This window comes from Rhinatrema bivittatum, chromosome 8 (genome assembly GCF_901001135.1).
Source record: "Rhinatrema bivittatum chromosome 8, aRhiBiv1.1, whole genome shotgun sequence".
In the NCBI taxonomy this organism is placed as follows: Eukaryota; Metazoa; Chordata; class Amphibia; order Gymnophiona; family Rhinatrematidae; genus Rhinatrema; species Rhinatrema bivittatum.
The window spans coordinates 204566480-204582716 of record NC_042622.1 but is presented as its reverse complement, the minus strand read 5'-3'; the positions used below and the strand labels follow the sequence as shown (position 1 = coordinate 204582716).

The window sequence follows — 16237 nt, the reverse complement described above, 5'->3', positions numbered from 1 at the left end:
TTTATGATAAAACCCAGAGCTTTCAGGTTTTGGATTGTCTGGAGTAAGTGTTGACAAAGAGGCTGCATATCTGCAGACACTATGAGCCAATTATCAAGATATAGGAAAATTTTGATTCCCTGTTTTCGTAAATGGGCCACAACTACTGCTAGACATTTCATGAAGACTCTCGGGGCAGAGGATAGTCCAGACAGGAGTACCTTGTATTGGTAATGTTGATTTCCAACTCAGAAACAGAAGTAACGCCAATACGAACTGTGAATGTGGATGTGAGTGTATGCATCTTTTAGGTCCAGAGAGCACATCCAATCGTTGGGTTGGAGAAAAGGTAAAATTGATTTCAAAGAATCATTTTGAACTTTTGTCTCTTGATCAATTTGTTGAGAGAACAGAGGTCTAGAATTGATCAGAGACCTCCAGATTTTTTGGGGATGAGGAAGTATTGGGAGGAATACCCCTTGTTGATGAGAGGCAGCGAGAGGGCACGGATTGCCCCTTGCTGAAGCAGAGTCTGTAGTTACTGATGTAGTAGGTGAATCTGGATTAATTCCTTCATTTGTGGTACTGGGTGAGGTGTCGAAGGGCACTGAGAAAATTCCAGTTTGTACCTTTGAGATTCTATGTTGAGAGCCCACCAATCGGTTGTGATGTTGGACCAGGCTTGGGGGAAAAAAAACATATCCTGCCCCCAACCCATAACAGCTATTGTGGGCGATCCTGGCTCAAAAATTCTGTTGTTGTTTTTCAGGTTGCGTCTTTTGTTGTGGCTGGGGCTTTTGGCCTCTATGCTGGTTTCTTTGTTGCGAGTTTTGTGCCTGAGGTCTTGGTTGTTGATATTGTGGCAATCTATAAGGATGGTATTGCCTATACTGCCTTTGCTGGTAAAAGGATCTTTTGTACTGGGGGATAGTATTTTTTGGCTGTGTATGGAGCATCCGTGTGAGATGTTATTGATTGTACTGCTATGTTTTGCTCCTTTATTTTCAAAACTGGTTCTGTTAGTTTCTTTCCAAAAAGATTATGCCTTTTACAAGGCAGATTAGCCAATTTATCATGTACATCATCTCTGATGGTGCTGGCGCATAGCCAAGCCATTCTTCTTGCTGTGATCGCAGGTGCTGAGGTCTGAGCTGAAGTATCAAATGCTTCGTACAATGTACTCAAAAGATGGCGCAAGGCTTCTTGCAGATCTAAGAATGGTTGTGGTGTTCCTTGATCATCGCGGCCAGAAGAGACAAAAGGTTTTAGATTTTGTAGGCACTCGTAGAGATATTGGGTGATATAAAATTGGTGCTGCTGAATGCATGCATTAAGCATAGCATCTTGAAAGATTTTTCATCCAAACTCATCTAACAATCGGTTATCTTTGCTTGGGAGTGTGTTTGAGTGCAGTCTTGACTTTTTCGCTTTCTTCATGGCAGATTCGTCCACTACTGAGGCATGCAGGATATATATAATATTGTAGTGGAAAGATTTTTGCATTCTGAACTTCGGGTCTAGTTTCCTGGAGGTTGTTATTGTGCTGTTTGGGGCTTCTCACACCCTATCCATGACTGAGTCAAGAAGGGAATGTGATGGGAGAGCTACCGGTTATGATGGGACTTCTGAGATCTTTAAGATGCCCATGGTTTCTGCCCTCGTGTTAGGAGTTTACGGGTTTCAACCTTCAGTAGAGCACCCACTTTTTCTATAAATTTGGAGTATGTGAGATTCTTTGGAGGTGAAGAAGGCTCCTGAAGTTTTCAGATGGGTCTGAGGGGATTCCTGTAGAACTTCCTGATGAAGTTGGAGGTGAATCCACTGGCTGTACGTCCTGTTCAGGGGAAAAACAAGGATGTCGACAAGACTGTGGACTGGCCCCTTTATCTGAAGGAGACTGTTGCCCTGATGGAGATGAATGTTCAACTTCCGATATTTCAGGAGAATGAGGTTGCTGTGACAGCATGCCAGCAAAGAACTTCTTCAGGATGAAAGAGATTGGAGACATTGGCTTATTCGTTGAAAGTGTATGGTTAGATGCCCGAGGATTGCTGCCAACAGAATGCATTCCCCTGTTTGTGTTTTGCAGGTGGGGGTTCCCTCAGCGGGAGTTTCCTCATATCCTGTAGGGGTTCTTGCAGAGGCGAGGTAGAGTGACATCTATGATTTATTTTATTTATTTATTTATTATTTTTATATACCGACATTCATCTCAATTGAGATATCACACCGGTTTACACTCAGGTACTGTAGGTATTTCTCTATCCCCAGAGGGCTTACAATCTAAGTTTTGTACCCGAGGCAATGTAGGGTAAAGTGACTTGCCCAAGGTCACAAGGAGTGACAGCAGGACTTGAACCCTGGTCTTCTGGTTCATAGTCCACTGCTCTAACCACTAGGCTATTCCTCCATAAAGGAGAGATCTTGTGAATAGTCTGAAATAGGGGAAGGAGAAAATGAGATGTGTATTGATGATACAACATCCTCTTATCCAACAGGCTGAGAAAAGATTTAGGTGGGGACACCTGCTTTTAAGTTTGCCCCAGCTTGTCCACTTTGAGGATATATTTAGATAAAGCCTGTAAGTTTGGTAGGCGCTCATGTGGAAAATCCCCCATTGAAGGTCTTTCCCTATGCCTTGAAAATTTATCCTGTGTTGATTTAGACGTAATACTTTGTGTCGGCCTGCTCAGGTTTTCGACATGAGTTGACTTTGTTTGAGTTAACGACTTTAACTGCATTGGATTGATCGAAGCTTTCTTGTGCGTCAGAGTAACCGATGGCATCGGGTTCTTCAATGCTCTTGGATGCATTGGGCTCTTCAACACTTTCGGATGCATTGGGCTCTCCGACATTGGGTGCATCACTGCGGGATGCTTCGTCTGCGTCGAGTGCAATACCTTATCTGGGGCCTTGGGACTTTTTGAAGTGACTTCGCTTTTTTAATAGGCATTAGCTGTTTGGGGTCTTTGGTCCTCTTGCTACTGCTGGCATCACCCGACCCTGTTGATGAGGCACCTGATCTGGGCAATGGCACTTAGGTTCCAGTGATGAATGAGCCGACTTGGGAGGTGAAGGGGCATAGGAACCTGAAGCCTCCTAAAGACTTGAAATCTTGGCCACCCTCTGCCGTTGTGCCCTGGGAGACATTCTCCCACAATCTCTGCAGGTCTTCTGGTCGTGTTCAGAAACGAGACATAAATAACAATAATTGTGTCAATCAGTTATTGACATTACCTTCCTGCACTGGCAGTGTTTAAACCCCAAAAATCAAAAAATCCACTAATGCCAGGAAACAACCAATATAGACAATTAATAAACTATTCCTGAAGAAAATATTAGGGTGGGAAGCTCACCGAGACCTCATATGTTGCATACCCTGTTTCTGGGCTTAATGAGAGCTTATAGTGGCGCAAGCTTCTCTTGATATTATAATCATAGGTCTCAGTGGGCTGGATGTTATGGGACGCTGTGAAGAGAGCTGTCCCGATGCACTTAAAGTCTCTAACTATGCTGTGAAGTTGTACTTAACTTGCAACTTGCGATTTTGATATCCGGCATATGCCCAGAAACAGGGTATGCAACATATGAGGTCTCGGTGAGCTTCCCACCCTAATATTTTCTTCAGGAATAGTTTATTAAGTGTTTAAACCCCGGCATTTTCGGCATTATAGCACTTAAAAATACTGTTTGGTTTTTTTGTTTTTTCACTAAGGAGAAAACAGGAGAGACTCGTCGATGTGTCCGATCTGAAGTGTGGAAGAAAAAGAACTGAGGAGACTCACAAAAGATGTGCGGGAAGAGCCATGCAGCCGCACAAGCGGAAAGTTCTGCGAGCTTGGAGAGACAGCTCCGCCCTGTGATGCTGGAAGACATCACCCAGGACAGCATGGCTAAATAAGCCTGCTTATCGATGGAAAAAAGGGTGTAGGCTAGATAGAGTTGGTCCAGAGAAGGGCTACATAATGGGCTCTGTAACAAAAGTTTTATAAGACTTAAGGACCTAATAGAAGAGAAGAGAGACATGATAAAGACATTCAAATAGCTGAAAGATATAAACAATGCACAAGAAGCAAATCTAATTCAGTGGAAAGGAAATTCTAGGACAAGAAGTTATAATATGAGGCTCAAAAAGGGTAGTTTCACTTACGACATTAGAAAGTATTTCTTCATGGAAATAGTGGTGGATGCATGGAATAGCTTATCAGTGACTGTAAGTGGTGGAGCAAAACAATAACAGAATTCAAGAAGGCCTGGGATAAGCCCAGAAGATCCTTAGTTACGAAGGAGAGAAAGATCAACTGAAGCCTAAGTCAATGCAACAGGAATAAAATTAGGTAGACTAAATCGGCCTTATGTTTCTAGATTGAATGACTGGGGTGTTTTTTTTTTCATTTTTGACATTTTTAAGACTGAGAGAGAGAACAGACCAGGATTTTCTTTCTGGTGCGGGGAGTGACTGCGGCACCCTGCCCCCAAGATATCATTCATGATTACATCTGGACAACAGGGTGCCCCAATTGCTGCTCGAGGGTTCAGGTGGGTTCCTCATGCCAGAGGAGCAGCTGAATAGTATGAATGTTTTGTGGTTTCAAATGATAGCATGGCTGAATACCTGTGTGTGGCTACAGGTGTGAACTCGTGACTGCATTGCTGTGACTGTTCCGTTCGTTAAGCCTAGCTGTCCCACAATCTCGCTGACTGCCTTTGATCTGCAGTCTGTAAATGCATGAACGTCCTGGTAAGTATCAGTCATTTTATGGTTGCTGTGCGTTCCTACAGGAAGACAGTGGGGGCTGTCAGTCAGCACTTTGATGCTGTTCTTGTTCCTGTGTATTTGAAAGTGTTGCAAGTCTTCCTGTCCCTCCTTGAAACACAGTTGAATGTCAGTGGTTCCAGAGTTGTCAATTTCTGCTTTGTGCTATCCATCTGTGATTCTTTTTTTCTCTCTCTCTCTCTTTTCATAGCCACTATCTTTATCTGTCTACTTTCCTTTCTTATCTGTAGTTAAGCTATTAAAGATGGCAGTTGTAGGTTGTTAGGTAGTATTTAAAGAAGTTCTCATTGTCTTACAGGCTGTAAGAGCTTTCTGTCATTATATGTTGCTTCTCTTCTTTTGCAGTCACACAGTGGCATTCTGCTCCCGTGTCGATGGGATGCATTGCAATAAGAGAAAAATATGAAGAGTTCCAGCCCACCCAGGTTGAGCAGGCCCAACAAGGGAGAAGAGAGACCTAAATGCACCTCACTAACATTGCAATACCCTCATTAACACAAAGAATGACTGAGGGTTTAGATTTATCTTTTTTAATTGTTCTGAGTAAATAAAAATGTTGTACTTTATATATCTAGCATATGTTGACAGCTTCTGTATGACCTGTTTTGTGTAGTTTTGTCTATGAGTGAAAAGATATGCGTGGTGAGAGCTCTAAGCTGAGATGTTGTGGTGTGAACAAATGATATATGCGATATATCTATATAGCAATTCATATGATAAGGAATTCACTTTATGTAGTGATGCTATGTGGTACTGTAAGCAGTCTGTGTGAGTAATTTATGTTTGATAATGTGGCATTACTAGCTGACAGCAGTGACTGTTTCTTCTGATTTCCCTACAGTCCTGGGATACATAGTGCAATGGATATGTGTTAGCGAAGACAGAAATGGAATTGCATGTATGTAGACCAGTGTTTCCCAAGCAGTGTGCCTTCCGATCTAATCAAGTGTGCCATGGAAAATTCACCACTTCCTGATGCTCCAATCCAGACCTGCACATGGGTTCTGTTCTTAGCGTCTCACAGCAACAAGAGACACCAGCGATGGCTCTTAAAAGTGTAGGAGCTCCTTTCTGAGAACATGTGTAATCATGCATGTCTCTTCTTCCTGGCTACAGCATTAGCCTCGGAGTGTACATAATAATATAAGGACTGCCAAACTGGGTCAGACCAAGGGCCCATCAAGCCAGGTGTCCTTTTTCCAACAGTGGCCAATCCAGGTCACAATTACCTGGCAGGATCCCAAGTAGTAGATTCCATGCTGTTAGTGCCCAGGAATAAGTCGTGGCTTTCTGCAAGTCCACCTGGTTAATAACTGTTTATTGCCTTTCCCTCCAGGTACTTGCCCAAACCTTTTTTATGCCCAGCTACGCTAACCGCCTTTACCACACCCTCCGTCAATGAATTCAAAAGCTTAATAGTGTGTTGAAAAAGCATTTTCTCCAATTTTTTTTTTTTAAATATGCCACTTAGTAACTTCACGGAGTATCCCCTCCATGGAGTGTGGTAATTAATGGGCAGCACACAGAGCATGGAGAGCTGGGCCCTGCTTTGTGTGGCACACACCGTGCACACAGCGCCTTCTCATCTCCTCTCTCCTGAGCTTCGCCCTTGAGCCCTTCCAGCCTCTGTCTTATCCCCAGGCTGAGTGAGACGGGGGCAGCAGGCACTCACAGGCATGTGACTTACTCCACATATGGCAACCAGCTGCCCGCACCACGCTACCCTTTCCCTTGTACAGAGGGATCTGGTCCATCGTGATGGGTCTGTGTTGGTCTCTGTCTCCTCTCTTACTTTTTTTTTTTTTTTTAAATCTGGTGGGGGTTTTCAGTACTTCCGGAGCTCTCCTTTAGCCATATGAGTCCTCTCCATGTCCACACTGCCTGCTCCATGGAAGCTGGTGTGCCACACAATATTTTTGTCAAAGTAGGTGTGCTTTGGGCTTCAAAAGGCTGGGAAACACCGATGTACATGGAGTTAGAGAATGTGTATAACAATGAATGAGAGTGTGTGTGTTGACATGTAGCCATCTGGTAACGCCTGCCTGGAAAAAAATATCAAGGAATTACCCACAGAATCACAGTTTGCTCCAATCCAAGCTTTTTAGATGGTAAATCTTGGCCTGGACACATATGGTACCCCATAAGCAGCTGGATCTTTGCTCTTTACTTAAATCACAGCTGCAAAAAACGTCTGGGGATATGTTATGTTTGCCGGCTCGTGAGACGGGCCGCGAGCCGGCTCACTCACCCAAACACCGAAACATGGCAGGATGTGCGACGCTGCCGCTCCTGCAGCCTCCCTCCTCTTCCTGTTGCTCCTTAGGCGTGCGCACCAGCACGTTAAAGGCCCAAGGTGGGAAACCAGCTCTCTGGCGCTTCCTAATGACATCACACAGCTGGGTATTTAAACACCAAAGCGCCCCAGCAACGGGTCGACTACCTCCTGGTAGTGTGTGTTGCTGCTCCAGACCTCTGTCTTCAGCCTTGCCTTCTTCTTCAGCCTCATCCAGCCTTTCGTGTCTTCAGCCTTGTCCTGCCTCCCAGTACTGACCATAGCCTGTGACCCGACCATCCTTGCCTACCTCGACCACATCTTTTCATCTTCACAAGAGACACTCGCCTAACGTCTACCGGCCTCCGGAACCCAAAGGCTCAACCCGCAGGGAAAGGGGCTGGTATAGGCGAAAACTCCAGCTCATTCTCTGCATCTTCTTCTGCCAGCTGGCAGTAAGGACCTACTGGGCCTTCCCAGTAGGGGGCGTCAACCTCTCTCCAGCACAAGGGTTCACAATTCTAACAGGATGTTATTCCGATATGCTCTCCCCTGCAAAGCTTCTGTAATTAATTGATTAATTAATTAACCAGTTTTTTCACCTGCTCAGCGGTCAACCCTTGAGTAATAAATAAATAAAAACTTAGCAATCATGCTCTTTCCGGTTCCCCTGTTTTATAGCCAAGTAGTATAATAATAATAACCACAACTTGCATAAATACTATTAGGTAAACAAAATTATACAAAAATAGAGGTGTTGAATACTAATACAAAAACAATAGCTATCACCCTCTGAAATAAATCTTATTATCCTTTAAACACATATATTACAAAAACATAAACGAGAAAGAAAAAAAATAGATTTTATACAAATTGACAACACATAAAAAGAAGTGAAAAAGCTAATTTATTCCAAAAAATGTTTGTGCCAACTGCAAGAGGCATTTATTTTGCTTTGTAATCATTACTCACTGAAAAAAGCACTCCAAAATTTCAATGTCCACATTAAAAAATAAAAACTCCTATTATTTATTTATTTCTGGTGGGATCCACATTCAGAAGCCATTTAGACATATAACCTAATGGTTATCCATCTAAATGGCATACCCGGCTATATTCAGGGGTGTTTTGAGGGCGTTCTGGGGAGGGGCTGAGATATCTGGCTAACCTAGCTGAATATCAGGTATATCCGGCTACGTTAACCGGATAACGTTAGACTGCTTCAAAGCAGGCCAGATAACTCGCTACTTACCCAGATATCTTCAGTAATGGGCAGGATAGGGTTAAAGCTATCCGGCTATGTGTAGCCGGATAACTTTAAACAATTATATTCAGCGGGATGTTTATCTTGCTGAATATATTGAACAAGTTATGGGCTAACTTTAGCTGGATAACTTATCCACTAAATGGCCAACTGAATCTTGGCCTCGGTATGTATAGGCTGCCCTAGGCGGCACACAATCTCACATACATAGTAGCAGAGATGTGCAAAACCTGAACCTTTCAGTTCGGGCTTCATTTTTGGCCCGCCGCAGGAAATTTTGTTTTTCCCGCGGTTCGGGCTTTTGTTTTTCGTGGGGACCCGAACTTTTGGGTTAGCGAGCATTAATGGAGTTAGCGCGCACTAAGTGCACGCTAACTCCCGTTAATGCACGCACTTAGTGCACGCTAACCTGAAAACTTAATTTTTCCCGAAATTTTGGGAAAAATTCCTTCGGTTTTCAGGGTCCCCGAACCAGGACGAATTAGGTAATTTCGTTGAAATTGCCTAATTCGTCCAAAACAATTGCACATCCCTACATAATAGTTAAAAACAATAAAAAGAAGACAGATCCAACAGACAACACCAATTCCTAAACATGTGGCCGCAAATCTTATACGTCATTAACTGTTAAGTCCCAAATCCCCACATAGGCCACTCGGGACTTCTTTAGGGGAATCTCAAATGTTTCTTAAAAGGATGTTTAGCGGCTCTTATCTTTTAATCAGATATAGATCTTGAAAGTCTTAGAGTTCTTCCCAATTAGTGTTTTCACTGGAACCGGCACATTTTAAATACATTTCATATGCAGTCTTGACAACCTACAACAACATTTTGTTATTATTACTTTTCATAAGAATAAACTGGAAATGGACATTAAAGCAAATTTTACAGCCTCTTTTTGTGTTGGCACTATTCCCAATAAAGATCACAGGGCACCTCCAGAGTGAACCTCTGAGCCGACATGAACATTATGATGCCTGAAACAGGTTACAACCGTTAGTCCCATCTCCAAGTAATCAGGCAAAATGACATCCTTCCTTTAAAAACAAAGGCCTTGGAATATCCATGTAACATTATGAAATTATGCACCTAGCCTAGGACCCTAAGTTAAGTGCCTACATTTAGACGCTCAGATGTTTTTGAATTTCAGCCTCCAAGAAGGAACCAGGCAAGAAAGGATGCCGTTTCTACTGTAATCTCCAAAAACTGGAGCAAGAAAAGTAAAAGCCACTGAGCTATGGCCCTTTAGAGTGAAATTATGAGTTACTGAGGTCAATGAAAAATTTTGACTGCTAGTATGTTTTCTTAGGCTCAGCTAATCATGACCCAGCCTTCCTAGGGTTATAAGGTGTGCATAGAAATGCTGCTTACCACTGATGTGTCACATGTAGTACCGTACAATACATGGGAGGCCTGGTTTATGATGTGAAAAACCTTTTACAGATCAGGCCTTATACACCTGACTGATCTGCCCCTTTCCTTTGCAGGCAAAGTCCCAAGCACCGAGAGGCTGGACAGAAGCCTTGCAACCACAGGTCAAGCCAGAGTCCATCCTCCTCACACACCTGCCACAGCCGATCTGCCACACCGCACCAGAATGGGCACAAGAGTGGCACTCATAATGGCCGTCAGAACAACCAGGGGCACGGTACCCCACTAGAGAAACAGCAAGACGTATGTATGCTTTTCTTTTATCATGGTTCATCTCTCCCCCCCCCCCTCTTTCCAGCACTATCCTGCCCTCCTCGCCCCTTACCTCCTCCCCTAGTCAGTCACTTCACATACAGTTGGCAAGTCAAGGATGAAATACCCAGGCCTTGTTCTATATATCTTGGTCTCTGTGGCTTATCTCACGGTTCTCTTGTATCGGAATAGGGACAGTAGTGGATTCCTTTCAGTACATAAAGGAATCACCAGACATCTCAGGTATTTACCTTTCCACATGGGATTTTTTTTTTAAGCATTCTTCCTCCCTGTCTCAGGGTGGCATATACTGTCCATACAGTATTGACAAATTCCTTGGATTGGAGCTTGTGATCCAATTGTTTGGAAATGTCAATTTCCATGACACCAGCTAACCGCCCCTGAACCTTTGGCTGCTGTTGAGATACAAAGCTCCTCCCATAATGGTGGCATGTAGAGGATATGAATAGGGGCGTAAAGTCAGGACAAAGGAGGCTAGACACTATTTTGCATCTAATTCATTCAAGATGGAGAAAGAAAAAGGATAGAAAATAAACTGGTTAGGCACTAGGAAGCACAACTGTCTTCTCCTAAGAGCAGTAGTCCAAAAGTATAGACACCTCCACAGTGGAGATGCATGCTATTGGCTACATTTCAGAACAGAACATTTAGGACCAGAGTCACATTTTTAATTAATACTATGTCTATGACTATCATGGCATGTCAGTGCAACTGTCTATCTCCAGCTCACCAGGATGAAACAGCAGATGGTGGCAACATTTGGAATACTGAAAGAGAAAGAGTCATTTTAACACCCCATCCAAAAAAAAAAATCAAAACTAATTCTAGACCCAACCAAATACCATATATAGCACAAATGAAAGCATTGCACTAGAAGTGGTCCCAAAATGACCTGACATGTCACTGCTCTGTTTTTTTAAAATAAACCTGCAGATTCCTTTCAGATCCCATATACTCCAGTTCAATGTCATGTGCTTTTTGCTAATAAATGTCTGACGTTCTCTTATACAGTGTAGGGATTTTCAATCTACTACTACTACTATTAAATATATATAACACTACACAGTGCTGTACAAATACACAGAAGAGACAGCCCCTTCTCTATAGAGCTTACAATCTAGTCAAGATAGACAAGATAAATAAGTGTTTGAGGAGAATTAGGGAGAAGATTAAAGACTCACAGGGTGGCATAATAGCTGCAGTTTAATTGAAGGCAGACCATGTTATCTCACTGGGTAAGGCTCTTTGCCCACAGAACACTCTGTAGAAGAAAGACAGGAAATGGGGATGGGTTGGTGAGGGTTGGGATGGGAGGGCATCAGAAACTCACCTCCAGCCCATCTCTTTTAATAGAGAGGCATATACATTTTAATGCAAAATACATTGCTAGCCAGTAGAGAACCTTCTCTAGAGGTTATGGCACCCATCTTGCACCACACTCCCCTCCAGTGAGGAAAAGCCCAGAAAAAGAGGAACAAGACTTTTACGTCAGATAAAGTAACCTTTTATCCCTTGACCTTTTAACAGAAATGCAAGAATTTCATAGATTGTTGTCAGAAGGAAAAGGCATCAAGGATACTTTACATTCAGGTGACCCTTTTATCATCAATCATACAGCAAGCTCCTAAAGCTCCAGTCAGCTACCATGAATATATTAGTAACCTGGAAGACACTGCTCTCTTTCAAAGGAGTCTAGCACAGACAAGGCTACCTTATTCTCGGAGAAAACTGACTTTTAGAGCAGTTATCATTCACAAGTTAATCTCCTCAGAATGACATTTTGCTTAGCTACTAAGTAGACGTAATTGCATTGGCTCCATGTCGTGCCTGTGTGCTGTACTCCAGGAGCAGGAGCCCTCTGGACACGTCTTGGCCATGTAAAGGCAGGAGGGTTGACGGATCTTGCTGTCTGATAATACTCACAAAGCACATTATAGTAAATCACACGCTAAAGATCATTCAATCGTACATGATCCAAGCCTCTTACATTTTGGGGCAAGCAAATGAGAGAATCAGAAATGCTCTCCAGATCCACAGTCATGTGCTACAAGCACTGTACCCCATTGTTAGATTTATGTTAGCTCCTTATTATTGATAATATGATGTGTGAACTCCGGGCCATGTCTACTCAGATTATTCGTTGTTCTAATTTGATACATTCATGAACTGGAGGAGAGAGGGGAATTACAGACCTCAGAATGTGTTTTGTCCTGAGCCGGTGTAATCAGTCGCCAGCATCAGCTCGGGAAAACCACATCCTGAGCTTTGCATTCTACTTCCACCATTCAACAACTGAAGGCACCAAAAGGGAATTTGGACCCGAGGCGGTGCAAGCTGGATGCCACGGAGCAGGCACACGTGCAGCCAACCCTAAGGCCTAATTGTTTCATAGGGACTTTTATCCCCAAGGATGCTCTGAATATAAAAAAAATCCCATGTATGAGACTCCTCAGCAGGGTCCTGTAGTGTCTGACTAGCCCTGCCAGCCCCACCTCTCATTTGCATAATTGGTAGGCACCCAGTTGGACTCTGTATCAGACTAGCCTCCAATGAAATCATTAGCCTTAAGGTTTCTTTGGCGTAAGTATGGGATGACCATGAATTCCACAATGGTGACCAAAGGCTTTAGCGTGCACGTGTCATTCCCAGTGCCTCAGAGACCGAAGTGATAAAGCATTTCACAGAATCCCTAAAATCTAATCATCCCTACTTCCCATTCCTTTTCTCCCTCCCTCCTGCTCTCTGCTGTCACTCTGTAATATTACTGTAACACCTCTGAGAAGACAGTTTTGTGATAATAAAAGTGTTTCTCCGGGAAAACTGAGATTTTTCTTTTTTAAATCCCATCTTGTATGTTTCCTTTAGCCTCTCATTCGAGAAGCGGTAATATTGTGCTCCCTTTCAAGGAGGGGGGGGGGCCTGGTTTTTTTTAATGTACATCTCCTCATCTCTTTCATTTTGTTTCGCGTCTTACAGAAATGCAAAGTTAGACGTTTTGATTTTATTTTTTGTTTTTTTCTGTTCTTGGGATTTTTTTTTTAATGGGATTTCTTTTTTTTGTGTGTGTGTGTGTGTTTGTTGTTCTAGAATATTGCTTTTGTGTGTCTGTGAATGGTGATCCTTTCTGACATAACACACCACGCTGCCTTCCTTATCATTTCAGATGTGAGCATTCTTTTATTTTCATAGATAATTTAAAAGGGAAGATAACTGATTTTATTTTTGCAGTAGGAATTACAAAAAAATAAATAAAAGGAAGGAAGAGTGAGTGAGGAAAAAAAGAAGGAAGAAACACTCAGGCCTTCTGCCCAGACTAGAAGAAAAAAAACTTATGGTTTTCTGTGTCCAGTGCTGACATTTGCAGCAGATGGCGCCCGGTCATCAAGGATAGGCTGAGCTGTCCCTGGTTGAACCTCCCCAGCCCCGTCTGTGGACCTATAACCCTGCTTTTTTTTTTTTTGGAACTACAATTCCATAGATCCAATGGGGAAAAAACAGGCCTGGTTCAGCCTGTCCCTGATAAGACTGCCCCCTCCCCAAAAGAGGCTGGTCCAGGCCTGGTTCTGCCCCGCTGCATACATGGCAGTTGTAGTGCTGATAGCCCCAAGAAAAACAGGAACTACATCTCCAAGCCGGCAATGGGGCATAAAAACAGCCTGTTCAGCTTGATCTGAGTGATGTAGCAACCCCCATGGCCAGAAGCTATTTAGAGTAATTTAACATCTATTGTGCTCCTAGTGAGCAAGGGAATAATGAGCTCACTAGTACAATAATATAATTTAATCTCCTTTACTGTTCTAGCAATACCAGATAAAAGGTAAATAAGTCTATCCCTATCACTTTTATATTCATGCCATTACCAATATGAATATAAAAGTAAGTAGGGATAGATTTATTTACATTTCAGATTTGTAATTTCTATCACTTTTGGTAATACCAGAACAGGAACCAAGTGGAAATGAATAACCATGCGCAGTAAATGTGCAGGGCTGTGCTGCTAGAGAAAGCCAGCGCTTATATTCTTGCAAGAAATAGTTTGCAAGTTCAGCAATTATAGTAAACACTAAGACACAAATCATTAGGGCCAGCCCATGCAGGGAGGATCTGGGTTCAAGTCCCAACTCAGAAATCAGCTGGCGGGGGCTGCTGCAGGGGGTAGTCTCAGCTGGAGAGAGCCTTGATGTCCAGCCCCCTGGCTAAGGACTGTCCCTAATCACACAAAATGTAAAAAAAAAAACCAAGAGATATTTTATACATGTACTTAACAGTCCTCAGGTTATTGTACTATGGCGTAATTTCTAAATAGCCAATATATCGAAAGCTATGATCCCAGATAATCCATACAATCCAACGTGTAAGTACACAGAATGCTAGTTGTAAGCAGACCTCATATCAGGGCATACATGTAGTCATTGCTATTTAGCAAAAGGTACACCGAAATTATAATCATAGGCCTTATTATATTTTTTTAAACTTATTTTGTTGCTAAAGTGCAATAGTGCATAGTCCATCCGTGACCTATATTAAGGTTATGACAGGAAATTTGACTTAGCTTTATAAGCAAAATGGAGGATCGCCAGAGACATGGTCGTGAGTTCTTACAACCGGAGAGCCCGACACGGACCGCGTTTCGGCATCTGTGGCCTTCGTCAAGGGCAATAAATATGTGAGATAGTGAAACGCAGCATATCAGAGTGAAACGCAGCATATCATTACTCTGATATGCTGCGTTTCACTATCTCACATATTTATTGCCCTTGACGAAGGCCACAGATGCCGAAACGCGGTCCGTGTCGGGCTCTCCGGTTGTAAGAACTCACGACCATGTCTCTGGCGATCCTCCATTTTGCTTATAAAGCTAAGTCAAATTTCCTGTCATAACCTTAATATAGGTCACGGATGGACTATGCACTATTGCACTTTAGCAACAAAATAAGTTTAAAAAAATATAATAAGACCTATGATTATAATTTCGGTGTACCTTTTGCTAAATAGCAATGACTACATGTATGCCCTGATATGAGGTCTGCTTACAACTAGCATTCTGTGTACTTACACGTTGGATTGTATGGATTATCTGGGATCATAGCTTTCGATATATTGGCTGTTTGGTTCGCTATTCCCTGCCTAGTAATGTTGCACTAGAAGATACTATAACTTGTTCTGATCGTAATTTCTAAATAAACATTATCTCCATAGAGACCTCATAATTGGCTCTACCAGCATGTAGATGCTTTCACAGCCTTATCAGTAATCATAGGTCAGATCAATGCTTTTTTTTTTTTAGAATTTTTTCACTTTTTGCAAGAGAAATTGGTGCTCTTAACTTATACTGATGAATTTGTATGTATAACCCCACAGGCAAGCAAAAAAACCACGACACGGGTCCATGTTTCGATGTAGAAATCTGCGTCAGGGGGATGTTGTATTGTACATTTCATTTAGTCTGAAATAGAAATCATAGATATTACCAGGAGATAACATTAAAACCACATCACACAGAAGAAAGAGGTGACTCTTACTCTTACTTCTTGAATACATCACTCTTTCCCCTTGTGGAGGAGACTGTGAATGCAGACTGGACTATAGAGAGCAATATTGGATTTTCACTTTCATTTGATTTCATTGCAGTAGCACCTCGGGGATTTAAACTCTGAGATTGACAGGTATTCTCTCATCTGAAAAATATCTGAAAAAGATTTGGTTCGAACTTTTGAGTGGCAAAACCTTTTTATATATATGAGTCATTTTCAAGTCATTTCCGGTCTTGATTTTTGGCACCACAATAGGCAGGAATGCCGGGATGACCGAGTAAGGGACACCTGTTTGTTCTGTGTGATCTGGTTTTAATGTTATCTCCTGGTAGTATCTATGATTTTTATTTCAAACTAATGAAATGGATAATAATACAATATCCCCCGATGCAGATTTCTACATCGAAGCACGGGTCCGTGTCAGGATTTCTTTGATTGCATGTGGGGTTATACATACAAATTCATCGGGATTAAGTACCAGTTTTACTTGCAAAAAGTGAAAAACAAATTCAAAGATCTGACCTATGATTATTGATAAGGCTATGAAAGCATCTACTTGCTGATAGAGCCTATTATGAAGTCTTAATGTTTTCATGTCTATGGAGATTGATGTAATTTCTAAACAAACTTAGTACGATACCAAGAGGACTATTAAGTGCATGTGTAAGGACTATCCCTGCCAATGTCTGGGCAAAATTGAGACCTGA

The 16237-nt window shown here is 42.3% G+C and overlaps 1 protein-coding gene across 1 annotated transcript in view; it reads left to right on the top strand.

The window, feature by feature from the left end:
- The window catches only part of SRRM3 (serine/arginine repetitive matrix 3), a 236955-nt gene that overhangs the window by 161733 nt on the left and 58985 nt on the right, over positions 1-16237 (top strand). Inside the window, exon 9 of the mRNA XM_029613117.1 lies at positions 9780-9966. Within this exon, the coding sequence (XP_029468977.1) occupies positions 9780-9966 (187 nt within the window). The remainder of the gene's footprint in view (positions 1-9779; positions 9967-16237) is intronic.